Source organism: Hoplias malabaricus, chromosome 5 (genome assembly GCF_029633855.1).
Source record: "Hoplias malabaricus isolate fHopMal1 chromosome 5, fHopMal1.hap1, whole genome shotgun sequence".
Taxonomy (NCBI): Eukaryota; Metazoa; Chordata; class Actinopteri; order Characiformes; family Erythrinidae; genus Hoplias; species Hoplias malabaricus.
In genome coordinates this window covers 52,570,740-52,598,575 of record NC_089804.1, presented here as the reverse complement: position 1 = coordinate 52,598,575, position 27,836 = coordinate 52,570,740, and the positions used below count along the sequence as shown (strand labels likewise).

General features: G+C 39.7%; 1 protein-coding gene across 2 annotated transcripts; it reads right to left on the bottom strand.

Moving 5' to 3' along the window:
* Positions 1-1,228: 1,228 nt before the first annotated feature.
* atf7a (activating transcription factor 7a) lies at positions 1,229-26,683 on the bottom strand. Of its 2 annotated transcripts, XM_066672182.1 has the most exons (12): positions 26,631-26,683; positions 16,671-16,742; positions 12,887-12,983; positions 12,195-12,325; positions 11,808-11,975; positions 10,201-10,358; positions 8,206-8,299; positions 7,964-8,083; positions 7,382-7,531; positions 6,593-6,781; positions 6,243-6,348; positions 1,229-4,742 (listed from the first exon to the last, which is right to left on the bottom strand). In XM_066672182.1, the coding sequence occupies exons 2-12, from the start codon at positions 16,716-16,718 to the stop codon at positions 4,510-4,512; spliced, it is 1,494 nt and encodes a 497-aa protein (XP_066528279.1). In that variant the 5' UTR covers positions 16,719-16,742; positions 26,631-26,683; the 3' UTR covers positions 1,229-4,509. The 2 variants fall into 2 exon arrangements, with proteins under 2 accessions (XP_066528279.1, XP_066528278.1); XM_066672181.1 differs by lacking the exon at positions 26,631-26,683 and having other exon boundaries at positions 16,671-16,816.
* Between the last annotated feature and the right edge of the window lie 1,153 nt (positions 26,684-27,836).

Below are 27,836 nucleotides of genomic sequence, written 5' to 3'. Positions count from 1 at the left end.
ATTCGTCTGCTGTCCATTTAAGCTGAAGTTGAATATAAACGTTGAATAAAACAGTCTTTAATCGTTAACTTAATACAATATCTAAACAATATTATGCATTAAACATCCTCTCCAATGAAAATGAAGTTGTTGACCTTGTTAACGTGACAGTGTGCAGTTGTTCACGTGATAGAAGACACATCATGAGTGAAATTAAAAGTCAATGCGATGGCACTGCATGAAACTGCTGTGTACCAATCTCAAAAACAAATATTTGGACAGCCAAGGTTTATTACATCATAAACCTGAGGAACCAATCCTATTAATTTTTAGATTGGAGCAAGGGGCGAAGGTGGGCTTTATAGAGGCAGGGATTATCTGTTTATTCTTAGACCGACATACTAAATGAAGGTGTAGGGTTGCATAGGACACTTTTAAGGCTGTATGGGATTCTTTGCTCGGAAATAACATTTAAAAATGTAATTTTGATAAACAAAGATGGATTTTTAGGGGTTTAATAAATGACACATGTGGGATTTTAAAGGACTCGCATATCATTCATTACTTTTGTTTTTTGGCTTTAAATTCCATGTTTGTGTGGGTTTTTATATGTTAATAACCTCTGTTGTAACTTGCTTTCCTGTATAATGACATTTAAAAAGAACTGCACTGAAACACACCCTGTCATATTGCTTAGAAAACCTTAGAAAATGTTATTAACAATAATAATAATAATAATTACAATTATACACTAACTTAGGTAACTGCCAAACCACCCAAACACACTGCCTACACAATAAAAATACAAAATATTTTTACAAACGTGTAATTTTACTGATTATACAGCACTTGAACACATTTCTAAATCACTTCACTGAATGAATGAATCAATCTGACGTTCGATTCAGTAAAATGCACGGCTGATTCAACCGGTTCTTTAACTGAATCAAACTTCACAGCTCTACCCGAGGCGAAGCGCGGTCACGTGATCAAATTTACTGTGTAGCGTGTGCGCGCTCCCGCGGACGAACAACTGCGCCCTCTAGCGGCAGACAGCAGGACCTGAGCGGCTCAGGAGACGGGCAGGGCTTGGTGTTCAACGGAAGAGAGGTATCCTCAGCCTTTTTTGGTGCCATTGTAAACATGGTTAGCATGTTCATCCTGAATGTGATTAGTTACATCACTTTTTTTGCCATTGTGGTAATATTCAGAAAATACATGTGATCAATTTAACAATGTTTAATTGCTTTTTTCTTTAATCAAAACTGCAGCACGGCAAGTGTTCGTATTATTCCACGTCAACATGCATGAAAAAGTAAATACATTTATATAGTACACATATATACAGGAAGAGAATAAATTCTAAAAATACATCAGTCCAACCGGGAGTGCGTTCTTACCCATAAAGGAATTAGAAGCTGAAGAAACCCTTAGTTTCAATGTTTCTATTTCTCTAACTAGATTACCGCGTTAACCATTGTGTGTTGTACTAATTATATCAAGAGGGACTGTATTTAAAATGAACTCTCATTAACTCACTCCTTAATAAATTAAAGGCATATCACATTGAAGTTACGGAGCAAGTCCAGTATTTCAAATTTCAAAGAAGTTTGTTGCCAGCGTCAGTAGGGGAGGAAGAAAACAAATACACATACAAGTAAAAACACAAATCTCTCATAAGGCATTCGCACTAGTCTTCAAACATGAAAAAGGAAATAAAACATCTGCCAAAAGAAGAAACAAATAAAAAAGATTACATGGTTAAAAAGCAGAGACAAACAAGTAAAGGTCTAAATTAACAAAAGTCTAAAAATGTTCTACATTTCAGTATTACAAAAAAGGGTTAAAGAGGCCTTTATTATGACAGGTATTTGTGTAGTCCTTGCTGCACAAAATGAAGAACAAATCTAGAAAAAAGTGCCAATAATAATCGCAAATACGAAAGCTCAACATTCTTCTCCCTCGTCTCCTCTTTTTAATATTGCCATTGGTTTATCTGGTTTCGCAGGCTGAATACAGTGCCAGCACAAGAAGAAAACACAGTTCTACAGTCACCACTGGGACAATAGGTGTGAGATATGTCGAGTGTGAGTAGCTGAGCAGTCCTTTAGCCCTGATTTCTACACAAATGAGTGCACAATAAAACCAGATACAAACCCATATCCTTATCAGATGTGATCAGGACAATCCCAGCAGCTTTAAAACAACAACGGATTAAAAAAGTTACAAAACTTTATCACATTTTTAGTGCATTCAGACATGCCCTTATAGTTTGCACTGATAACTCATGTTTGCAGCATTACACTCTGCCAAGGAAAACTCAGGACAGAGCGACACAATTATCGACAAGGAGTACAGGATAATGAACAGGTTAATCCTTTGATTATTGCCAGATTAAACCATAAAACAAGCTATTCAAAGAGAATCATCGGGTATAGTCTCATTATTGCGACGTAGTATCACAGTACTGGGTGTAGGTGGCAGTAAAAACAACCCTAACTAATTCTGTTTTGCTCTCACTGTGGAGAACCCCTTTTTAAAAGGCATTGGTTATTGAGTTTCCTCGCACCTCTCCAAACAAACATAAAGCTTTGAACTTTTCCTGATAGATTCCTATATTTGGCATTCAGCCAGTGAAGTCTTGGACCTCGATGGGCAACCCAAATGAAACAGGCAGAAAAATTAACCCGGCCTAATTAACCCGGCTAAAGCATCAGAGGCACTCCTGTGAGTCTTAAGGCAGCCACTGTTTTTTTTTTTTAGTTTCTTTTATCAGTCATCTCTGCAGGGTGTGGATTCAAATGCGTCTGTGAATATGGGATTAGTTTTGCCGCTGTGCACATGTGTATGGAGGAAATGGGTATGAATTAGTCATACAAAAAGTACTGCAGCCCTAAACCTCAACAGATCATTGCATAATTGGCTTAAAGTGGGCACACTTGGGTAAAGAGGCAGTCTTGTTTTGTTGGGGGTGGGGGGGTGTTTTGAATTCAAAGATTTCCGAGGAAAGTTTACATGGCTTTTAGTATAATCCCAAGTGGTAGCTCAGAAAAACAGCAGCAGGGGAATTTTAAAAAACTATGCAAATAAAATGATAAACAGAAAGAGCTTCAGTTCCAAATAAATCCATACAGCAGAGCTAATAATGAAGGACGTGAGAGGGCAAAAACAATGGTCAGACATGGTGGTGGTGGCATTACGATTAAACATAATGCAGTACACGCACTAGGGATGCACAAGGAAACTGGAATTATATTGTTAAATGGCCGATGATGAGGTTTGACTAAGTCTTCTTTATGTACTAGTCCCAATTTCTATATTTTATACTTATATTGTCAGATATGTAAATAAACAAAATCTTTATAAATAAAATAAATCTGCATCCGCCCACAATTCCATATCAGTGCATCCCTTTTTTAAAAATTAATAACAAAAAGTGACCACGCTCCAATTTATGGTTTGACCATTTGTCACATAAGGCTACGAGAGGAAAAACAGACATGATCAAACGTCGACTTGGTACAGCGTACATTGTAGAAAGTACCAAATATAGTTAAGATGCAGCTAAAAGTACATGTAACATAGCAAAGAAATGGTTTTGCATGCCAATGTTAGTGTATCGGTCCTTTTGAATTTACACACTGCTATATCTGGATGTACATTCTTGCACACACACAGTCTAGCTCACAAACACGGACATACGTAAGCACATGCACTCACTGATTACAGACGTTCGGTATATAAAACGTACTATAAAGGGGTAAATACGAGGTCAGATCTATGTGAAGTTTGAGCGAGGCATTCTCTTGGTCTCCATGAAACGAGAACTGTTCTAAAATGTTAGGGACCAGATTTAGAGATTCGGCAGAAAGGTTATTGAAGAAGGAAAAAAAAAACATTTTCATTCCTCTCAGACAAAGCACTTATGAAAGTATTGCAAGACTGAGGTGTCAATCACTAGACATAGCCTCATTTTAGTGAGTAAAATGTGGAGCACAACTTGTGTGGGCATGCACACAACCAGGTGCACTGTGGCAGTGTTTTTTCACCTCAACAACGGCCACAAACAAGACATCCATTTCGCTCTGTGGATTGTAAGCCGTGGATATGATGTGTGTGTGTTATCTAAGTAGAGTTGCTGGACAGACTTGAAGCGCTTTGCTGTCCTGCAGTCCAGCGATGTTTGAGGAGCTTTGAGATGGAAGGCAAATGATGATGAAGGAGGGGGAGTTTTTGGGCTTTGTAGGGATTTCGAATGAGGGTGAAGATATAGATGAGGATTGGAGTCCAGCCCCTGTAGTCTATGGCATAGTGAACAGGAAGCTTTTTTTTGCTTTCTCCCAAAAGTCAAAAGTTTAATCCCAGAAATCAGCTGATCTCCAGGCCGGAGCATTATGGCATGAGAGGAGGCCAGGAAGAACAAGAAAAAGAGGCTGTGTTTTTGTTCCCCTCAGTTCTTCACTCCTGACATTTCTCTGCTCCTCTCCCAGTGTGGGGTAGGGGTGAGTCCTGGAGGCTGCTATAGGCTCATCATCTGGCTGAGGACTGTGGCTGTGTGGCCATGATGACATGAGAAGCCCCACTCTCGCTCCGTTGGTTGCCCATCCCAGCAAGCACGGACATGGCCACTGCCTCTGCAGCTGCCCGTGAACTCAGGCCGTTGGGCCCCGAGGAGGCAGAGGGACTTGGGGCCAAAGAGCTGTGCTGGATAACAGGAGCGGGGGAACCCGTGGGCTCCGAAACCTCCTTCATAGACTCCTCTCCTGAAAAACACCACAACAGACACAACTCAGTGAAAATCACACTCTAAACACGTTTCCAGATGAAGGCCAGAGCACACACCAACTTTATAAACGCTGCCAGCTTCTTTTTCAATTTGTGGCTTTTTTTTTTTTAAGAATTCATGACCTCCCTGGTGCAAAGTAACCAGTGCAGTAGTGTACTAGGTCCGTGTACCTTTCGTTAATTGGTTTTTCATTTCTAATCCTGCAACAGAAATGCGGAGAACGACCCATTTTCTTATTTTGTATATTATCAACAGTACCAGAGAATGTAGATTTTATTTTTTTTTCTTTTCCTCCAATGCATCAATATACACAAATACAGGGAATATTAGAATCTGATATATTTTGATTTCATCATGTATTAAAATCTCAGCATATGTTGCACCATCCTTGACCATGTTTCTAATTAAATCGTGAAATGGGTCAAGTGTATTCATCCGGTTGGTGTGACCGGGTGAGGAGTGTGGTGTGTTCTCCCTGTGTCTGCGTGCGTTTCCTCCGGATGACTGTGGTGTGTTCTCCCTGTGTCTGCGTGGGTTTCCTCCCACAGTCCAAAAACACACGTAGGTAGGTGGAGTGGCGACTCAAAAGTGTCCGTAGGTGTGAGTGAATGTGTGTGTGTGTCTGTGTCTGTGATGTCCTGTGAAGGACTGGCGCCCCCTCCAGGCTGTATTCCCGCCTTGCGCCCAATGATTCCAGGTAGGCTCTGGACCCACCGCGACCCTGAACTGGATAAGCGCTTACAGATAATGAATGAATGAATGAGTTGTTCTAAGTTTCATTATGTTGTAGAAAACGGTTTGTTTTCCTTAAATCAGTGAAATTTATATCGTTCAAAATAGGGAAATGGGTCATTCTCTGTTTTTCTATCTAGTTAGTAATTAAAAACTAATTAACGAAAAGGTCCACCGACCGTACCACTACTTTCACACCTGGTTGTAAACTATGAGAAATGAGAAAGAACATTCAAGAATCTCCCTGCAGTTACATACAGGTACTACATATACATTGAACATTTGAATTTGTTGGTGTTTGTTGAGTCAGTATGCTCTGGCCTTTAACCTGTTTAAGTGATAAGGTTTATCTATAACATTAAATCTGTTTTATTAACTAAACAGCACAGTTTCCCACTTTAAAAGACACTAACATCACAATGAGCTCAGGCAAATATCACAAATCAAAATGATTAAAATGGCCCCGTTTTTCATCACAATCATCAAAAATTAAAAATCATCTACAGATCAATTCAAATAGAAACAAGCATACATTTGTACATAAAAACATGAATTCCAAACTTATGAAGTGTTTCAATGATGTATCAGCACGTGTACAATGTCGTAGTAGTAAAAAACAATTATAAGAACAACCCTGGTTCACAAATGCTCAATAGCACAGGCACACTGTTAAAAATGTCTGTATGCAACTACACCCACACATGTGATTTATGACTTACAGACCTCCTCTCAAGGTCTGACTCACCCAGGTACGCAGCCTTCTTCTGTAGAGTGGTGACAGGACAGTCCTTATGGGCCAACAGCAGCTGCTTCAAATGAGCAACTTCATTTCGTAAGAGAGACACCTCATTCTGACACACAGACACACACAGAAAAAAGCATGAACCTGTCAGTAATCTCACAAAGACACACGATAACAGAGATGAACAACTCATTCAACTCCTTGCTCATTTATATTCTGAAAAAGCATGCACTGTTTTGAACTTTCAGACATCTTAGATGAGTCAGATAAACCTCCACATTACATCAGAGTCTTGGATTGTGAAGAAGAAGAGAGCCTGAAGCGTGTAAGAGAGACAAGCTTGGCAAACTCACCGTTAGGGAAACATTCATGGAGGTCAGCTCCTCAGCCTTCTTTTCCAGAGAATTGACCCACAGCTTGCGTTTCTGCCTGCAGCGAGAGGCGGCTGCTCGGTTGCGCTCCAAAAAGCGCTGCCTTCTTTCGTCTGGGTCGTCGTCTGCTGTCCGCCGCCGCCGGCCGCCTGTGGGCTGAGCTGGAGAAACCTGGACACAGCAGGATTCCTAATTAACTCCTGATTAAACCATGGCATGCAAGATCCGACCTAAATCCCAAAATTAGTTCCAAATTTGCATTTTGATTGGCACAGAGCAATTATATATCTCCAAATAACCGTACTTCACCAATCTCCCAAAGTACTTCAGCTTACTCGCTTGTAGCAAACCACCACTTGGAAAAGTCTGCCAAATAGAACTACATTGAAAAACACCATGCCTGCAATAAGCCGAACATGCAACAACAACAAAACTAAAGCTACCACTGCAGTCAACTAAAACTGTCTACACTAAACATAAACCTTTCTTGGTATAGCACTCCCTCTTGTGGACTAACAGGTTGTGTATAACTAAACCACTGTTACTGTACCTTGCAACTGTCACAGTGCAAGTGTATCCTTATGGAATGCAATGTAGGGCTATACAAATGCATATATACACATAGTTCAGGCTTGGTTCCAATGATATAATGCAAGTCTTTGCATTACTAAACTGGTTATTGTGATGTTTAGCTTTGAAGTTTCTAAATATCTACACTGATCACTATACAGGTGACTTCATATATATATTATATATATAATATCTATGGACCTGTGGCTGTGCAGGGGATGGGGCATCAGGCTGCTGCACGAGTAGCTGGCTCTGCTCCATCCTCTGCGGCACCATCGCACTGGAGCCCATTGCCACACCAATACAGCCCTGAGTTGCCGAGGTCTGCTGAGATAATGCTGCCTTCAGACGCTTAAAAAAAAAAAAAAACAACACAAATATGTCAGAGCTTTAGGACACACTGTAACTTCATTCCTTAATCTGACTTCATTAACAGACGTCCACAGCTGAGTCTACATGTGTAATTTCCTTAAACAGTCAATTCAATCAGTGAAGGGAGATGGTAAAGTATATCTTATTTTTTAGGTACATTTTCGTACGAATTTGGATTTGGTTTCACTAAATCAGGAAAGCATACTGGACCCTGAAGCAAGAAATCAAGGCTGCACTTTTCAAATTCAAGCAAACAGTGTCAGTCAGTGCTTGCCTGTTTGTTGTGAAAAGTGTCACCCATGTGAGACCCTCTCATGGCTGGACTAAAAATTTCAGAGCATGTTTGCTTGCCTCACAGACCATTTGACAAAGAGTCTGGGATGGACTGAAGACAACATGTGGTTTCCTCACCATCTTGGCCTCAGAGTGGGGGTTATAACCAGACGGGGATGAGGATCCACTGCCGCTCCCTCCTAGTGGAGGACCTGGGATACCTGGAATGTTGGGCACCATACACATCGGCCTGGCCAGCTAGAAAGAATTACCCAGGACAGACCATGTATACAAGACATTAAATTCTAATACCTACAGGTATTATACAGGTATTATTATTATTACTCCAACCAAGGGACAAAAGGTTAATTTGTGCTTACCGATATTACGGACGGCATCTGCACTGGTCCTGGGAGCACAGGAACCGCTTGGCCATTAGGAAGCATCATCATTGGGTATGGACCTGTGGGAGACCTTCATAAAAAAGGAGACACACATAGGTAAAGTGGTCTACTAGCCTCTGATAAAGAAAGAGACACAAAGAGCATACTGAAAAACAAACGAACAAAAAAATGACAGGAATTTAAACAAAAACATGCAACCACTCTTTGGTAATAAAATAATGTACAGGAACTTTATTCATTTCAAATCATTGTCTTTAATATCAACATAATATGCACATTTAATATGCAAAGGCAGAAACTCCCTATCTGACTCTAGTCAGGTGAGCTAAATCACACACACACACTTTATGTCAGAAATTTCCTTCTATACCCAAAGCAGATGTTTGTATTTTCTTCTATTATCCAACCTAATAACAGAGTATTAAACCTCCTCTCTGCCCCCAATACCACAATAGTGATGAGTCAATGACTCTATGGACTGCTCAGTTTAAGTTCACAATGCATCATTTATTGTGAAACGGAAAACAGGATCATTAGTCAGAATCAGGCTACATAAGAGTGGTTTAGTATAAGTTACACGTGTGAATGAAATTGTAGTATCACATGACAGAACCCCTGAAAACCGACATTCATAAAACAAGGAAATAAACACAATCACACCAACGGTAAAATGTGTCATAGCAGGCATCCTGTAGCAAGCTGATTCAAAGGTGGGGTCGCTGATTTTAGACAAATTTAGCTGAAGCTTGTTGTTTTGAAACACCACAGCCAAACAAACAGAGCCCCTCCCGTCACTGTTCCCTATAAAGCCTCATCCCAAAAACATGTAGGTTCTGTTTGATCCACGATGTGCTGGAAAGAATTGTCTGACAAACTGAGAAAGAAGACTGTAAAACTTAGTTACCAAGTCAGAATCACAGTTGCTGTGTTCATCCGGATGTATTGGAAGAAGCACAGAAACATTGTAGTGTCGAGCTTCAAAAGATGACAAAGTGCATTGTTTGCCATTTACACAATCAAACTTGTGCTGAAAAACAGATTGTCCAAGGCTTTCAGCTTAGCACATAACTTGGCATGAGAAACTGGCTTCTCGACGAGTGCCCAGACTGTAAGACTGAGGTTTGCGAAAAAAGATGAAAAGACACCTTTGAATAGAGGAGGTGCATTCTCTGGTCAGAAGAAACAAAAATAAACTTGTTTGGGACATATGGGGTCCAGAATGTTTAACCAACAGTGAAACATGAAGAAGGAAGTTAATATGGGGGTGCATAAGTACAGCAAGTGTAGGGGTGTAGAGCAAAATACTACATAAAAACATGAAATCCTACTTTTCTTGATAGGAAAGGAATATTTCAACAAGACAATAATAAAAGAAGGTAAAAAAAACTTCACCTGGCTAAGCTAGTCCAAACAACAATGACATTAAAGAGGGGTGTATTCACATTTATTATAGACTGTATTGCAAGGTTTACATCAAACTTCAAACTTTTCAGCAGCAAAAAGTCAAGTAGGCTCTTTTTATGTTACTCTTGGCTCAGGACTCGACTGGTCACATCCTTTTTAGTTCTCCTCACTTGATTTTTGGACAGAGAAAGCTGTACACCCATATTTTCTTCTCCTTTATGTAATTGATATGCACAGCTGTCACCCTGGATGAGAACTCGTTAGCTAGAAAGCAATGATACAGGTCCCTCAATATACAGTAGATGAAAAACATGACTGACAAGAGAAGCAGATATGCATGCTTGTCATAACTGAATGCTGGGTGGTCCAAAACATTTGTGTGTTTTTTTTCCCCTAGCATGGGGAAGCCAAGGAGAGAGGATTATTTTCCTCTGAGCATGATATATTGGCAGCCGCTGGAATGTGAGAAGAAATTTTTTGAAATTACAAAAACATTTTCTTACTTACAAATAACGAACCCCACTTTTTAAATGCCTCAATAATTAGGCAATGGTCATGGGACCTTACCCGAGGGTGCGGTTGGATGGTGGGGCCTGTGTGATGACTGATGTAGGTGAAGGCATGGTGGGCTGCACAGCATCGTAGCCCAGGTGCAGTGGAAGAGAGCCTGGCCGTACGATGGTGGGGATAGGAGCTGAACTCACTGCTGGCCTTGGAGGAGAATCCTTTGAATGAAAGAAAAAACAAAAACAAATCTTACACACATCAGAGTATCAGTTTGATAGTCCTCCAAACTAGTCTTGGCTCCAAAAAATGTCCTATGACAACCAACACACATTCGTTCTGTTCTACTCTCTCAGTCTGTCATTACTCAAGTCTAATAGTTCTAGCACTAACAATATAATCCAAATTTGACACTTCACTGTGAACGCGTATTTATGGCCCTGCTATCTGCAGCTCAGTGAGCACACAACATGGACCAAAAACTGACACAGCCCCAGCCAAGCTACTGCAATGTTTTTGCTTCTGCTTTAGCAAAACAAAAATTATCTAAACATTTTTGCATACATGCCTTTAATTGTTGAACAGTAACCTGTATTTCTTATATTTTTTATTAATATATTTGCTTTTGCAATACATACAGTTTAGGCCAAAGGACTTTCAAAAACTAACTGTGACTTTAAATGTGTTAACTTTGACAGATGTTTTCAACCTTTCTGGACACGTGAATGTGTGTGTATGTGTGCCCCCAACTTCTTCCCTTTTAATACAATGAAATAAACATGATTAAAAACAAGCAGAGTTTCTATTCCATTTACAAAACTCAGGTTATTAAAGCCTGCGTGCCCAGTTGAGCCCCGTCCGTCTGGGCAGAAAAACACTGTTATTGCTTTTATGCTTCACTAACCCACAGTATAAGTCCTGTGCATCGGTTTCTAATGTCATGCTCATTGCTCGAGCCACAGCTCAGAGGCCCTCCATAGCACTGTGTCATTATTAGAACCATGGTGTTTTCACTGCAACACACATGACATATAACATACACCCCTTTACACAGACAACTCACATAAAAATAACTGAGAACTCTGTGTTTGAGTAACACTCTTGACTTGCTTGTGGATACATCTGAAATAACGCAGCCATTTCTGACACTTGCTTCAACCAATTTATCTTATTTTTTTAGACCTATTTCTTTAAATTTGCAAGCCACCGGCCCAGTTTTTAAGCGGTGGGCTTCACAACAGAGGGCATAGTTATACATGCCCCAGGCTGGAGCAACAGTGTTGTTGCATTTTCATTTGCCAGTCAGATACTTGATTTTCACTGTCATTCACATTCCACTACGCCAATCAACAACAGTTAACATTTTCCACTGCATCCACTCATCCTAACTTAAGAGTTCTTCCAATTAAAGGCAGTAGCCACATTTTTTTGGCCAGAGTCTAGTGGGTGAAAAATTAACCAAGCACCATCAGGACAAGAACACCACAGCATTATATTTATTTGGTGAGTGTTTCGAGTTTAAAAACTCATAACTTCATTCCTCTCCCAGACCACTGCACCCACAGGCTGAAAAGCCCTGTTTTAATATACTTTAAATCTTTAAAAAAAATGTATTTAACTGTAATCAAAACGTGTTAATATACTGCAAACTGCAAAGTTTTGCATTATACCTTCCTCCTAAATGAGAGATCTTTATTGCTGTCTGATTTGCTGGAGATGGAGTCTGGACTAGCAGGAGGGGATGAGTCCACTTCTACAGGCTCCTCCTCCTTCACTCTGACCATATCTGAGGGTGTCTGCAGGGTCATATCCAGAGCTGAAGAGCCAGGGGCAGGCAACTGCAGGAGAAGAGAGAGAGAGAGAGAGAGAGAGATAGGGAAAGAGAGATTGATAGCAGAAGAGGGGGAAGGGAGAGGCGAGACAGTGTGAGACATGGAAGCAGATAGCAGTCCGCAGCCCATAAATCCCCCCATTTTGGCCACAGGCTGCAGAGTTGCTCATGCTTGGAACAGCTCTGTCTGAGTGACTGAACCCCTCCACCCAGTCCCACTGCTCACAGGGTTTTTGGCCCTCTTGTCATCATCTTCCTGGGCCTTGCGGAACTCCTGCTCAAAGGGCATGGCCAGCTCGTTGAAGAGGCCCACTTCTTCACAGTTCTTCAGGAAACGAGTGGGAGTCGGCGTCTGGTCTGGAAAGGCGAGAGAAAAACGGGTTTCATTACTTCAGGGAAGCATACAAATAAAATTCACCCTTCAGCTGCAAAGCAAAGACAACCAAGATTATTATGCAACTCATGAAATTGCCAAGCTGATTCACTGTTGCTGACCATTCTAAACATCCTCCACAGACATTTACATCACTGAAACAGATGTTACATGATAAAACAGATAATCATGTTCTTTGGTTTCAATTTTTAATACATAAACTTAAACGCAACCATAAACAAATACAAAAATAGAGCAATTAATCAATATAAGTTAATAAACAGAGTGTAGTTTGAAAGCTGGAATTAAAAGAATGATCTGATATTTAAATTTGCACTGAACTGTTACATTTATTATTCCAGTAAATTAGCTGAGCTTGAGATATGACCTCAAGCTTTATGTATTGCATGAAACAGAACAAATTAAATGAACATTTGAATTTCCCAATGCACGGAGGCAATGAAAATACACAAGTTTCCCGAAAGGAATGTGTGGGTCAGAGCTTGGAAATCTTTTCAAGATGAATATGTTCAGCAGAAAAGTACCTGCAATGATGACTGAGTCAGTCCTCGCAGGTCCAAATTTAAGTGTCATCTCGTGCTTGTGCTTGTGGACAGCAAGGTGATCCTCATTGGTGAACCTCTACATAAACAGACAAAAAGAGATGAAATGACATAACCTGGTAATGGTAAGTGAAGAGGAAAAGCGAGGGGGATTATGAAACCAATAACAGGGAGTGTACGAGAGAGGATTTGTCTTGGACACTATAACTATGTGGGCCAAGAACGTCTCCTTACAGAGTGATCAGCTTTCACTGAATCCATTCCACACCGAAGGCCTGCATCACTGAAAATATAACGCATGTATAATGTGTCAGTGCCCACTGAACAACAAAGGCTCTTTACTGTAAAGCGAACTGCGTCTCAGAACTCTGCTTCAGGCTCAACTTACAGCCCTCGGCGTAGTACCTTTACAGCAAGTGAACCAGTGAACTTAGCATTCTAAAGGATTCTTCAAGAGCGATTGCATGGATGCTGCCTTTGCATGGTATTGTCACACTATGTTAGTTTATAACAAAAGTGTACGCCACGTGGAGGAGTTAATAACAACCTAGATGACAGATATGTGAACTGTTGAGGGTGCAGTGCAGTTCAGTTCACAATGTTAGTTCTCTGCCCAACCACTTTAACTAAACAAAGCTATTGTATTGAATGGAGAAAACCTGGCTTGCTGAAGGAGTTCACCACTCTGTCTTCCATCCAAGTGCCCTTCAGATTACATGCCATTGTGCACAGGACAATGTGAAAGAGCAGATTAAGTTTTTGATGACAACTCACAAATGAAGCATGAAAACCAAGTAGGTTTTCATGGTTTCACACGTAAAAGTTTCATTTTACTTGTTTATTATTTAAAAGATTCTATCATCCGCCTAGTACACTACTCCCAAAAGGCTAATGTCAGCACAACGGATTCATCACATTTTAGTCAGATGAAATGCAGTGTGTTCCTCTGTGTTCAGAACATTGTATAACTGCCCTGGAGCAGTGTTTTCCTACCACTCACATTATTCTACATTTTATTTTTGGTTTGTTAGGGCATGCTTTGGAAAATCAAAGTATTTAAGTCATTCTAACGTTTTGTTGTTGTTGTCTTTTTGGCCAGGATTATGAACAGTTTAATGAACATGCCTTATTTCTTATTATATTAGCCTGTGTTTATTCTGTCCAGTTCCACAAGGTCTATACAATTAGCTAAAGCACTGAATCAGGTGCATTAGAGCAAGGAAAACAATAAGCCATGCAGTTCATGAAGGGAAGCAATGAGCAGCCAAGTGGCTTGGTTCTCCACACTGCCAAGTGTCAAGATGGAACCTTCAGTATTTCCAGCTAAGCCTTTGCCTACGTCTGTCTGTCTGCATCTCTCTTAGCGTGGGTTTCATGCCTTTTGGTGACTCAGGCAGTGCTGTAGGAGGATTCATCAGGATCGGGCCTTTGCAGTCTTCTTCAGACTATTTCTGGCACCGTGTCACAGTTACAGTCCAGCCGTGAAAGAACGAAGTGGAAACACAGTCAAGTGTCAGGAGCTTATTTTTAGATGTACCAGCATCACCAATACAACAACTGCATGGCTCATGGCCTTCTTCACTGACACCAAGGTTGCAGCAGAGTGTACTATGTAGGTACAAGTAACAAAGTACAGCTCAAGAAAAATTATATGCCCCACTTACCCAGCAGCAGACATTCTATCAACTTCCCCTTTTATAACATGAAACCTAATTTGAAGAGTTTGTCGATTTCTAAGAAATGGGTAACATGAGTTTGGGGAAACGGAACAAATGGGTTATAAACAGGCTGGTATTCTGTTACTATTACTGGTTGGTTGCTGGTCAGCTAGTCAAAGGAAGACAACTAGTACTGCAGCCAATATATTATTAATACCAAATTAAAAGGTATTTAAAAAAATACCACAAACAGTATAATTATCTAAAATCTGAAATATGCTTCCTTTTAGTGTCAGCATCAAAGCAGCCAAATCTCTCTTAATCTTAATAATAACTTTAACTACCAACTGTTCTCAGCTGTAACTACAGAACTCTGTTGCACAACAACGTTTGTGGTTGCTTTCTCGAGGTTAGTGTGAGCATAATGAAGAGATAAAAAGAAAACTGGCAAAACGAAGCTTTATGCACCTTTAATTGAAAACAGTGTGTTTTTAATGCCAGGACTGAACAGATGTTATAGTCGTAATACTGACAAGATCTAAGCTAGTTCATTAAACAGACATGGTGGACCCCACCCCCCACCAAATCATTAGTGCCTTTTATGATTCAAAGGTTGAGTAGGTGGAGTAGGCATGCTAATACGTACAGGAGTGTCATGCACACTTACTAGAAGCACTTACTATAGGAAAATATTATAATCGTAAACGTAATTGGATAACATGTTGCTATTTCTAATGTAATGTAATGTAAGAAATCGGTCCACTCTTGTTTTGCTGAGACATGCCTGAACAAAAACATCTCACAGCCCTGGGAACATACATGATGCAACACATACAGGCCGACCTTAAAGAAAAGCCCAATAGCTCAACTTCTTACCATCATAAAATATGCCTAGTTCAAGGTCACACTTGGGTTATGCCCCTAAATTGTCACACCTGCATTGTTTTACATAGTCACAAAAGCACCCCCCAACCATGCTTATGTGATCACAGTGATGTTTAGCATCACTTGGTGTAGTTAAACACTTCATCAAGTGGAATGGTGCCTTTATTTCTTTTACATGTTGCTTTTGAACTAATTGTGTTAACAGAATATTCAAATCAGAACCTCAAACTGAACTACATTCTCATCTCACCAAGTGTGATGGCTTGTCTTAGTCACTTCCGCTTTCAGTTTTCAGTGCCCTCATAGCTGTACACGCTGTCATGAGGCTCTCTTCCTCATCCCAAGCATATTACTGTTTGTGTGTAAATTACAGACCATAGCGGTGCTCCTGCACATACACTTTCAAGTGATTCAAGTGAATGGTATTCAGAAAACCAACCAAACCTCCATTACTCAGCTGCCCAGCTAGTGAATTGCAGATGCTAGTACTGTTTCAAAGGAATGCTATCAGCTCCATCAGTATGGCTCTGGCCTGCAATGTGACAAGGGAGTGCTTACAGAGTGGTGCAAAAGTGGCAGAGCGACTCTGCCTGTGGCTAAAGCTCCTGCCAGAGTTGCTGTGCGGCCACATGGCTCTGTGCAGTATCACAGTGGGGGCTCAGAAAACTTAGAACAACATAGGGATGCAACAATATGTAAAGTCTGGCTTGAATAACAAACATTGGTGACACATTATGGCCAATAAAGATGCCACAACAGATACAATTCATATCACAATAGTAAATATAACAATAAAATGATTTAAATTACACAAAGTTAATAGACTCATGTATTCTGAATACTGCAATCTATGCTAACAATGCCTTACAATCCTTAAATAGTCTTGTCCATACTCTTCTCTTAAAACAGCTTTAATAAAAGCTAATAAATTTCTGCCAGCAGACAAAAACTTTAATAACAATTAACAACAACAACACAAACTCTCGCTACTTAGGTTTTATGCCTCATATACCTTAAACTATACAGAGCATTAAAGAATGATAACTACATTAAAAATGTTTCCTTTGTTGATATATTAGTCTTCATTGATCATGTATTCCATAGAAAGTATACAAATTTTCACACTACAACAGCCAGAGGAGTAGGGCCTCTGGACAAGTAGGTGAGAATACAAATACATGCACCTGAAACCTAAGATAGGTGGAGATGGACAGCAGACTTACCTGCCCACAGCCAGGAGCGTTGCACACAAAAGGTTTGTCGTCCCCCATTTTTGCAAATAGCTTGCAATGAAACTGTGGAAGAGGAGAAGAGGAGAACATTGTTGAAGTGTTGATGATAGTGCAGCTCTTTCACAAAGCCTCAGAAAGCCCCCCAGTTGTTCCCAATAAAAAAGAGATGATGCTCTGGTAGTAGGCTTAGTCAGTGCAGGAAGAGTGTTTAAAAATATCACAAGCAGAGAAGAAAACATACACACACACACATTTACACACACACACACACAGCAAGTAGAAGCTTCCCTAGTGATACTTCCTTCACACTGGGGGCATCTAGCTAGCCAATGAGGAACAGTTTACAGATGAGATGGTAGCCAGGATTTGCACAAAGCATGCCATCCCTCTCTCTTTTTTTTCCATCTGTGTCTCTCCACCCTTTCTGCTGTGGTCCCACCTCTGTTTCTCACACTGTTTAACCCTCCCTCTCCCAACACAAACATCCCACATTTTTATAATCACACACCAGTCTAAGGCAAACAGATTAATGGGGATTAAGAATAAAAGCACAATCTGAAAAAGTACCATTTTTCAAGTTGCAAAAGTTGAAATTATATTAAAGCTTTCATATTTTAAGCAGGGCCTGTTTGTGTCTCTTATCAGGGAACCTTTACACAAATTAAGCCACTAAAAACCCATGTCACACAATCAAAATGCTGATCTGAAAAATCTACATTCAGCTCCACAATTATATGGAGTATCTCTCAGAAACCATAAACAACCTGGTGCTCAGATATGATCTACCTTTATCCAGACAGGTTATAACACAGGACACGTAAAGCTAAGATTAAGTTCAAACCCAATAGATAAGATTATAGCTTACATTTAGAAGAGCCAACCTTGATTAACAGACCAAACATGCTCTGGCTGCAAATTATTTTATTCATGGAACTTGCTGCAAGGTTGATCAAGGTTGGTTAACTGTAAAACTCAAATGTATCATTAATGTAGATGTAACAGGTGCAGAATCCTGTGTCACAGGGAAATATGGACACAATATGGACCATGTTTGCAATTTCTGTTATTTACATTCATAAACATGTATCTTCAAGAAATACATTCAAGAATACACACTGTTTACAGGAAGAAATTTAATTGATGTGTGCACAAAATTGTCTATATGTGTGTGATTGACACCTGCTCTTTCATGCAATATTTCCCTCAAATTTCCAGCATTGCACTTAATGTCTTTATTGATCGATTACAGCTAGTGGAGGAATAAAACTAAACAAAAAAATACAGCTTAACATTTCCAGACCGGACTATATAGTGGTAGCCACACAAAACTTCACAGGTTAGAAACCACAACTGATTTTCCACCCTGATTAAATTAACTTAACTTCTTTGCATCACCACCCTCAATATCAATATGCACACATTCAGGTGCATTAACAAAAACAGAATTACATAAAGTCTTTCATTAGTCAAATGTGTCAAATTTGTTGACATGCAGTTGTGAGCTTAAATAAGACTATTGCAAAGTAATATGTTTGTTTTTATGACGATCAGATATCAACAACATGCTCTCTTTGACTGTCTTGTCTGTATGGAACTCAAGCAGCAATCGTTTACTAGAAAATGTGGTGTTATGTCTTCAACAGACGACAACAACAACAAAAAAATAATGTTAATAAAGAGCTGGAACAATACGACTGAACAGATCCCAGTAAAGAATCCATCAATAACAAGGGATGTCAATAGGAAAAGTGCATAATGTAATGAGAGTATGTGATAAAATGCAAAATGAACAGCATAGTAATGCTAATCTTGGACAGACATTTCTACAATGAGCTGAGAGAATGACTTGCATGTGCATTGACTGCCCATTCCCAAAAGCCCTCCTTCTCCTTTTAGGCTAACAAGCAACATGAGCTACGTGCCCACAGTTTCCACACAGAGTTTCCAGGCACTCTTACTAAGCTATTATACTGAGCTATGTTCAAAGACCCACACATGAGCAAATCAAGTAAAATATATTTACAAACTGAGGATTAAACTTTAAAATGGAAACTTGGCTACAGACTGTTGTCTCAACTTGCCATGTACACTGTCAGAAAAATTGTCACTGTGGTGGTACCCTGCTGCCATAGTTCACAAAACCTACCATGTTTCACCCCTCTGAGTGATCCTTCAAGTTGTGTTGTGGACTTGAGCTTGGTGCCTCATTCAACACCTGAGGTTAACCACAGTCTTGAACAACACATCTAATTCTATACCATATATTGCATCAAATATGCATTCTCCAGTGCCGCCATTACTAAGAAGCCCTAGAAAAACTCCTTTACCCTAGCCTAGGTTACAATGGAATATTTACACACATTTGCAGAGGATTAATAAAACCTGGGATTCTTTTTACCAGTAAAACATCTCTGGAATATTTTCTGAAATGCACTGAAAAATGAATGAAATGGTCAATTCCCACAAGACTAATATGATTGAGATACTTAGATAAAAGGATATTTAGAAAAAGAGCACCTCATCGAGCACTCACTTTCAGGAATTTCTCCAGTCGAAATGTTAGAGGTGGCCTTAAGGTTATAGAGGTGGGCTTGCAACTGGAAGGTCACCGGTTCAATCTCCAGGACCATCAGAAAAAAATAGGGCAGGGTGGAGAAGAGTGCTTTCTCCTCCTTCAGAATCAATTGCTTAAGGCACCTAATGGCCCACTGATCTCCAAGCACTACTACTGGCAGCGTGCTACTCCGGATGTGTCTGTGTGTGTTCACAGGCCCTAATTTGCTCACTAGTGTGTGTGTGTGTGTGTGTGTTGGGGGTAGTGTTCACAACCACGATTGGGTTAAATGCAGAGACTCAATTTCCCCAAGGGGATTAATAAAGTAACACTTCTTCTTTCTTCTTATTCACTGCTTCACATCAAAGCCCTTATTTTCACCAAGCAATCAAGTTTAACTAAGTAATTTCACACAGCCCTAAAGAAAGTGCTATTTAGCTGCAATGAAATACTGGATGCTAAGCTTACTTTCAGGTGCCCCTCCCCTTTAGTTCCTCTTCACTTTAGTTCACCTCCTTCCACCTCACACTCCTTAAACATGCATGCAGAGTTTTGGAATTTCAGACAAATAACATGTTCATTAAATTTGAATACAGGAAAGTGGGCGAAGAGAGCATTAATATTTGACGATACCCCACAAGCTCAGGATGACGTCTGGTGAGTGTTACACAATTTCCACCCCCAAAAAAATAGTGCAGTACCAAACCTATGCTTCAGCAGCTGCTGTGCATGAATCATCTGACAATATGTTACTCTTTTAATGGTAAATTTAATTAGAGTTTTGTTATGTTTTTCAAACCATGTTGCATTTATCTTAAAAGGCAACCTATAAGACTCTGGAGAATAGCTGTTGAAGGACTGTTGACATTTGAAACACACACACAAAAACACACTTCTCACCTGTTTCTTAAGAATCACCACCACCCAAATCCATAAACAAGTATTTGTGAACCAAAAAACATGGCACAATTCAAATTTTTGTATAAAACAACAAAAATAAGTCCATGTCACACACTTCTCTTTCTCTGCCACCCCTCCTTCATGAGGAGCACTGTGACGTGTGGAGAACATAGAGAGTTTTCTCTGTGGCTCTGACCGAATGTGGCTTAAATTAATTTTTAATTTGCTTAGTGAATCATTCTTGTAAGCACCTATTCCTTAGACATGGTCTGGATCTAAGCAGTCTTTTTCATAAAATCGTCTAATCTCAACCGAAGGTCTGAAGCCTGGCTGCAAAGCCTCGACAATCTAAAGCCTCATTGCTCAATGCGCTGCCAGTGCTCCGCTTCGACAAGCTACGATGGAGTCACTTAAGGCAGACCTTTGCAGTAAAACGGACTCCATTTCAATGAACCTGTGCTCCAAAATAAGTGTAGTTCAACTATCTCCTGCTCTTCCCATGTTCCTGACTGGGTGGACTAGGTCTACACTGTCAAAAAAATATGTCACTGTGGTGGTACCCTCAAGGTACCTTTATTTAAGGGTCATAATTGTACATTAATGTATTATAACTGTAGATTTTAAAGTTCTGTTGATTTCATACGCCCCATTGAATCTCCAGGATTTATATTATATTTTTATTTGACACAGTTCTATATTGAAAACTTAGAAATATTCACCTCTCCTTCTGAAGAAGTGACTTTAATGTACCTTTAGGGAACACAACTGGACTTTTAAACACTGTTGTACCCTTGAAAGTACATTTACACTGTTAGTACATTTAGTGACCAATAATATACCTCTACCGTCCCTTTTTTCTGAGAGTGTAGGGCTGTGTACAAACACAAAGACTTGGTTTCCTAAGATACAGACCTTACAGAGCAGTAGCTTTCAGCATCTCCTAAAGCAGGTGTGCTCACTGCGTCGATAAAAGATTGCACCTCAACAATCGTAATGTGAGATAATCAGCCTTTTCCCACATGAATATAATTATAAACATTCCAAAATAATTCAAAAGTCCAAATATTGGTTCACCCTCATTGATAATTACTGATAAATTAAATACTACCCCTCTCTCGCCATGTAGATCCCTGCATACCATTCTGTTGTCTTCAGGTATCCTAAAGTTATGTGTTTCCCTTTTGGTCCTTCTTTACAATCTAGCCTCTTCTTTACTATAGGGAAGAAGAAGCTTGGTCAACTAACTATGCAGACATATTCCACATACCCTCAGCCTTTTCCCATAGCAATGTAAATATCAAAAGAGACAGCAAACAATTAATTTCCATGTATGCAAACTTTCACAACTTTCTCTAAACACCTTCGCCTGCGGTAATGATTTTTGACCGTAATTTCATATGTTCAGTGACAGCTTCTGCTGTGTGGTGTGCTGTCCAAGTCTAAATTACCAGCCACGTTAAGGATGCCAGGTTCTGTTTTCCATAAAAAAAAAAAAATAACTGCATTTTGTTTGCCCCTGAAAGGCACTTTCCTTCCAGCTGAGATCAAAGTGACAATGTGAGCCAAACAGTTTGATTCCTAGCAGACCTCACAAGCTCAACAAGCAAGCCAACAGTTTGGTGCCAGAGCTTTCAAGATGGACGCAATCCACACAACCAATTTGGACAGAGATGTGCGAGAAGTTCATTTACAAAATGAGCAACACCACCCACTCATTATACCCAGGGTGAAGTGCTCATCCAAGAAAGCTCCAAGCTGGGGACAAAAACTGACAACACTCCTCATGTTAACAAATTACCACCGTAAAAAAAGATCAGTTAAACAGTGGTTAGTTCTACAGAAGTGCACTGTACTATATGCTTTAAACGATTGATTTTACAACTGGTTCTGCAGAGCAATCCATCCAAATGACAATGACTTTCCATTATTATGATAAATTGTTTTGCCATAAGCTTTTCTGAGTATATCGCTGTAATTTTCAGTACTTCTGGAAGAAAGTACAACCGCATGTTATGACCAATAATAGCAATTTCAGAGCCTATAAACACCAACAGCACCAATAAAAATGGTATTGTAACTTCATAAGAATAAGAAAATTGGAAGATGGTGTATTAAAATAATAAATAAAGTGAGGGTGTTATGTTTTTTATATATATATTTGGCCAAGGGTGCCAAACCATTAACTACCTAAGAAAGAACAGGAGGAAAACTAAATAAATGTAAATATAAGTCAATAAAAAAGTGACATCTTAATGCCCCCGTCACTGGGCATTTCGATCTGTTTAATGCCAGAGAAATAAACATTGATATCCATCATGCATCACAAATATCCTTGGAATATTGTGATTTTATGTTGACATTTTAAAAAGTATAAGAAGTCTGTTTGCAAGAGACTAGCCAACAAACTCATATCACAAGGCTTCAAGAATCAAACAACATTTCCTTAGCAATGGCATGAACCTCAAGATAAACAAGCTGGAGATTTGGACAATTAAGTCAAAACATTTAGGACTGAAGTTCAATTTACACCTCTAAAGACGACCCATTCATTTCAGCTGTGCTATTGAGTTAAATTGAACAGCTGTGTTTGTGTCTGTCATTAACATTTTGACACTGGGAATTAGTAAGAGCTATTTGGTTTTAAGCTTTGGAAGTTTAGTGTTATACAGTCCAAACATCTCAGCTTCGGGGATCTAAAGTTGAATGATTTTCACTGAAATTAAAATTGTAATTTTCTTTTTGCTAAAAGCTCCCTCACAAAATCTCATATCACCCCCAAAAATATGTCAACCACAATACAGAGTACAGCGAGATGTCAGCAATTTATCCTGTATTCTTCAAACTGAGAGATCAAAAATGTTTGTTACATTTAAACATGTATATAATATACTTGTTTTAAATAAATTGTAAATAAAAACCTAACTGGTTTCAAAGCAACACCTACAATAAGCACAGGTATGAGAATTCCCGGAGGCAGACTGGATTAACAATGGGTCTGAAACCATGTTGTTACAATTAATTGAGTAGCTTACACAAAAGTGATGACATGCATTGATCACCAAGCCGGTCCCACTATGTTCTGTTGGGTCGACCAGAACCAGGCAGCATCCTGCTGTTAACTAGGATTTCTCCGACTCAGCAGGTGGACGGTAGGGCGGCCAGCTATAATCAGACCCGGGCGTGCACTGTTTGATGCCGCCTGCTAGGAAACTGACTAAACAAACTGTATTAATAGCTCCTACTGCAGCCAAGAATGAGGAATCTGGAGCTTGAGTTGCCAGAGGGTAGGGGAGACCCCACAAAAAAGTGAGCGAGAAAGTGGAGTAGGGAGAGCATGTGGAGCGTGTGTGTATGTGTGTGTAATGAATGGTTGTGGAAAGCATTTAGCAAACAGCAGAACTGTGATTATAACTTGATTAATAAAAAATTTAATAAAATAAAACAAAGCAAAAACAAAAATAAACCCTGATTACAATTCACATATTTCAGGAAGCATCTCCATTGCACAATGCACTTCTGTCAGTATTTTGTGTGTTTTAATTAAATGATTATATTAATTAAATTAAGTACTATAGAATATTTGAAAAGCTAGGTATGGCATGTTATTGCTTGCTTAAATCAATTCCCACACTTTTGGACTTTTTTATTTGTTTATTATAAGTAGAGTAATAAAAATAACAACAGCCTTGTTACTAATGTATCAAGTGGAACAGATATAGTAACCAACATGGACACCATGCAGTGGCCTGAACTTACCGCCATGAAAAAAATCTTTTCTGTAAGACCAATATGGATTTATGAAAACCTTACTCAACCTGAGCTTTAGTATATGGAACAAATGAAACGTTATATGCATGTCTGCATAGCTCCGGTGTGCCCAAAGTTAAACCCAGGCCAAGCCAGTAGACAATACAGAGCAATGCTGAACCCAGGGTCGCATTCTGCCATGAAACTGGAAACAATCTGGTCCTGAACTATTTATAAAATGGATCATTGACTCAAGTTGTTTTCTAGCAGTGTAACTACAATGTTATACCAGTGAAACTTCAGCTAAGAACACCTGTAGGCCTATAATGCACATTACTACAACATTTGAAAAGGTGTAAATAACTTAAACAAACAGCAAACAATGAAGTCAGATTCCAGATCATCACATCATGCAGTAACACATGGGTGAAAACACAGGCGATGAACAGAAGGTGTCATAAGAAACAAACAAGTCTTCACTATGTGAAAGACCACAAACTGCCCCATAAACTTCCTTGTTTCAACACTTCATTTCACATGCTGTAAACCAGCAGAACCCACTTGTTTAATGACAGTGCAAACAAGACTGAAAAGTAGGCCTTCTTAGCTAATCAATGCAATTTCTGTAACAGTGGCAAATGTGTTTCCTCCGAGAAGGAAATGTACCTCTGCATGGATAAAGATTTACTTCAAAATGATTCCAGCAATTCAAATTCAACTGCAGACAAGACACAATGACCCCTATTTGCATTTCAGAATCTGTTCCTCAGACATATAGCTTAGAAGGTGATGACAGGCGAGGAGATACGTGGGAGGACTTTTAACAGCTCAAATGACAAGAAAGGTTTCACTTGCATTTATGCTATTTTATCTGTCTCTCTTCTTACGCTGAAGTGCAGCCACATTCAAAACTCTTGTCCGATGGATACAAGAACCAAGCACATGGTCAAAAACTTCAGTGTGAGCAGCAAAGGATGGATGAATGATCAAGAAGTACCTAGAATGTCAATATAATTTAATCTAAATATTTCTACTCTCAATAAAAATTACATTTTTGTTTACAAATTCTATTGATTATATTCACTTTGTAGCTCAAACTGTGGTCTGCTATTATATATCATACGCTCGCCTATAAAGTATAAAGACAAACAAACAGCACATCCAAACGACTGCTAGGATCATGCCCAAAGAGTTGAACCGACAGAAATGCTTTATTATTAGACTATTTAACTTGCATTTGGACATTTTCCACAGAAAAAGTTAAAAAACCCACACAAACTTATAAACATATATAGATATACAGATATTCCTCTCATGATACATTACACCACTGTACGATTTTCTGAACACAATGTTCTTTGCAGCTTAATGTACTGAAAACTAAGAAGCAGTAACTAAATGTAGTAACTATTTATTTTAATATTGGTGCAAACACATTACACAGATTAACACTGGTATTATATGTGTAATTCTCAAGTCACTTAACATTTTGGTGTCTAATTTACCTGTATAATATGCACAACCTACTTTCTACCCCAAAATCACTGCTGCTTAAATTGAGCTTATCTTTAGATACCCAGCTTTATTTCTGATATGTATTTTCAGGTGCACCCACCTCTCAGCAATGTGGGAAGATGTTTTGTAGCTCTGGGGCTGGGCCAAAATAAAATATTACTTAAGCCTAATGGCTATTGGTTGAAGGGGCAGATTTCAAACTCTGTTGTGTGGCTTCATCACCAATAAGAGTTTGGAAAATGTAAGTTTTATCCCAGATTGTTTACTACGGGGTGGGTGATTATAGCATAAATACCACATCACAGCACTCATGTTGTTTTGAGAAAGTAGCAGCAGAGCCACTGTTACAAAAAGCATAAAACAGATTTTTATTCATCATGTCTTGTGGTATATTTCAGTTCAGCAGGAGTGAAGGTGTATTCAGCTCTCTTTGTACTGGGGCTTGAAGTTTGTCAGTGATCATAGACAAGCATAATAACCAAGTTCATCACATTAACGGTGTAATAACCTCACCCTGTTTAGCTCTGGGTTTTAAGTCGGAGGTTAAATTACTCATTAACAAGTTACAACAACGTTGAAGAATGTGGAATAAGAATAAACTGGACTGAAATGTTTCACGTCTTTAAACTCAAATCTCTGCAAATAAAAACGATTAATCGTTTCAGGCCTTAATGAGCGTTTCAAAGTTACTGGAACTTTCAGTTCGACCTTAAACGGTGCTGTAATTACATTTACTAACTGCATGTTACATTTACTAACTGCCCCTTTTAAGGTGGAACTAAAAAATTCGAAGAAAACCAACTTTTAAGCTTCATCCCATAAAAAAGTGCGCGGGGCTTCAGAAAGGGAGAAACCCCGTTCCAACAAAGTTACACCATCTTATGTGTCTTAAAAGTTGACGTTAAAAGACTCATAAAAGCGACCACGCTAAAAACAAACTACGCCAGCCGTTACTGAGATTTTTCTCGCATGTCACTAAGTGTGTAAGCGCTGGGAATGAGCTAACGTTAGCTACCGTTTAGCTTAGCGTGCTACCTAATGTTAGCTCTTCGTAGGCAGAGACTTGTTCGGACGAAGCTAACGTTAATCGAACTTAGCCACAAAGTTGACAACACACCGGAGAAGTGAACTTTCGACCGAATACAACGACCCTGTAACCGCAGGGAGACTCACAGGCGACTTTATTATACAGCGACTTTGAAAATCTGACAGATTAATAATGTTTACATACTCACCTCAGCGCCCCTCTCTCTCTCTCTCTCCCTTTTCTCTCTCTCTCTCTCTCTCTCTCTCTCTCTGTCTTTTCTCTCTTACCCTTTGCCCCCCCCCTTCCTTTCTCACACTTTGCGCCTCTCTCTCTCTCTCTCTCTCTCCCTCTCTGTCGTCTGGAATCTGACACGCCCCTCCCCGCTGAAACGTCGCGAGATCAAACGACACGCTTGCAAATTCTCGTTTCAGCAGGGATAGACACTCCATGTAATCAGGGAATTTTTGCTACTTAGAGACAGGAAGATGTGCCTTCGTTGCTCAAGTCGATGTTCAGTTGTGTTCACTTCACGTTTGTAGTCACTACAAGGATTCATGAAACACAACAGTATGCTCTGGAGCAGCTGGACATGAGTCTAAATTAACCACACAATGGCTGTTTTAAACGGGACCGTTAGTTCAAATGTTGTCATTGTCATGAAGAACTTGCTCATGTTAAGCATGCTAATTGCACCTTGTTTTTAGCCAATCAGGAGAGAGCAGGCTGAACCTTGTCTGGTTCTGGTTTGCACACACCAGACTGTTACCTAATTTCTCTAAAAACAAGAAACATCCACATGGTGAACACAGCCATGCAGCACAGTGGATTATGGCAAAACAAAATCCTAGAAATATGTATGGATTATTCACATGGACAAACTACAAACATGCATTTTATCATGTTAACATGTTATTAACATGTTGTTAATTATGAAATCATTAATTCCAGAGAGATGGATAGCAGTTATATAATTATCAGTTGTCATTTTTAGGAATGGGGCGGCACGGTTGTGCAGCGACACGGTAGTGTCGCAGTCATACAGCTCCAGGGGCCTGGAGGTTGTGGGTTCAATTCCCGCTCCAGGTGACTGTCTGTGAGGAGTGTGGTGTGTTCTCCCCGTCTCCGCGTGGGTTTCCTCCGGGTGACTGTCTGTGAGGAGTGTGGTGTGTTCTCCCTGTGTCTGCATGGGTGTCCTCCGGGTGACTGTCTGTGAGGAGTGTGGTGTGTTCTCCCTGTGTCTGTGTGGGTTTCCTCCGGGTGCTCTGGTTTCCTCCCACAGTCCAAAAACACATGTTGCCGGTGGATTGGCGACTCAAAAGTGTCCGTAGGTGTGAGTGTGTGAGTGAATGTGTGACTGTGTGTGTTGCCCTGTGAAGGGTGTATTCCCGCCTTGCACCCAATGATTCCAGGTAGG

Bases quoted from the DNA above. Each gene is read 5' to 3' on its own strand.
- atf7a (XM_066672181.1), bottom strand. From the start codon at position 16,769: ATGTTCTCCTCTTCTCCTCTTCCACAGTTTCATTGCAAGCTATTTGCA. The intron at 12,326-12,886 runs GTACTTTTCTGC...TCGCCTTTCCAG, and splicing joins TGACTCAGTCATCATTGCAG to ACCAGACGCCGACTCCCACT. The intron at 4,743-6,242 runs GTGAGTCAGACC...GGTGTTTTTCAG, and splicing joins GAAGAAGGCTGCGTACCTGG to GAGAGGAGTCTATGAAGGAG.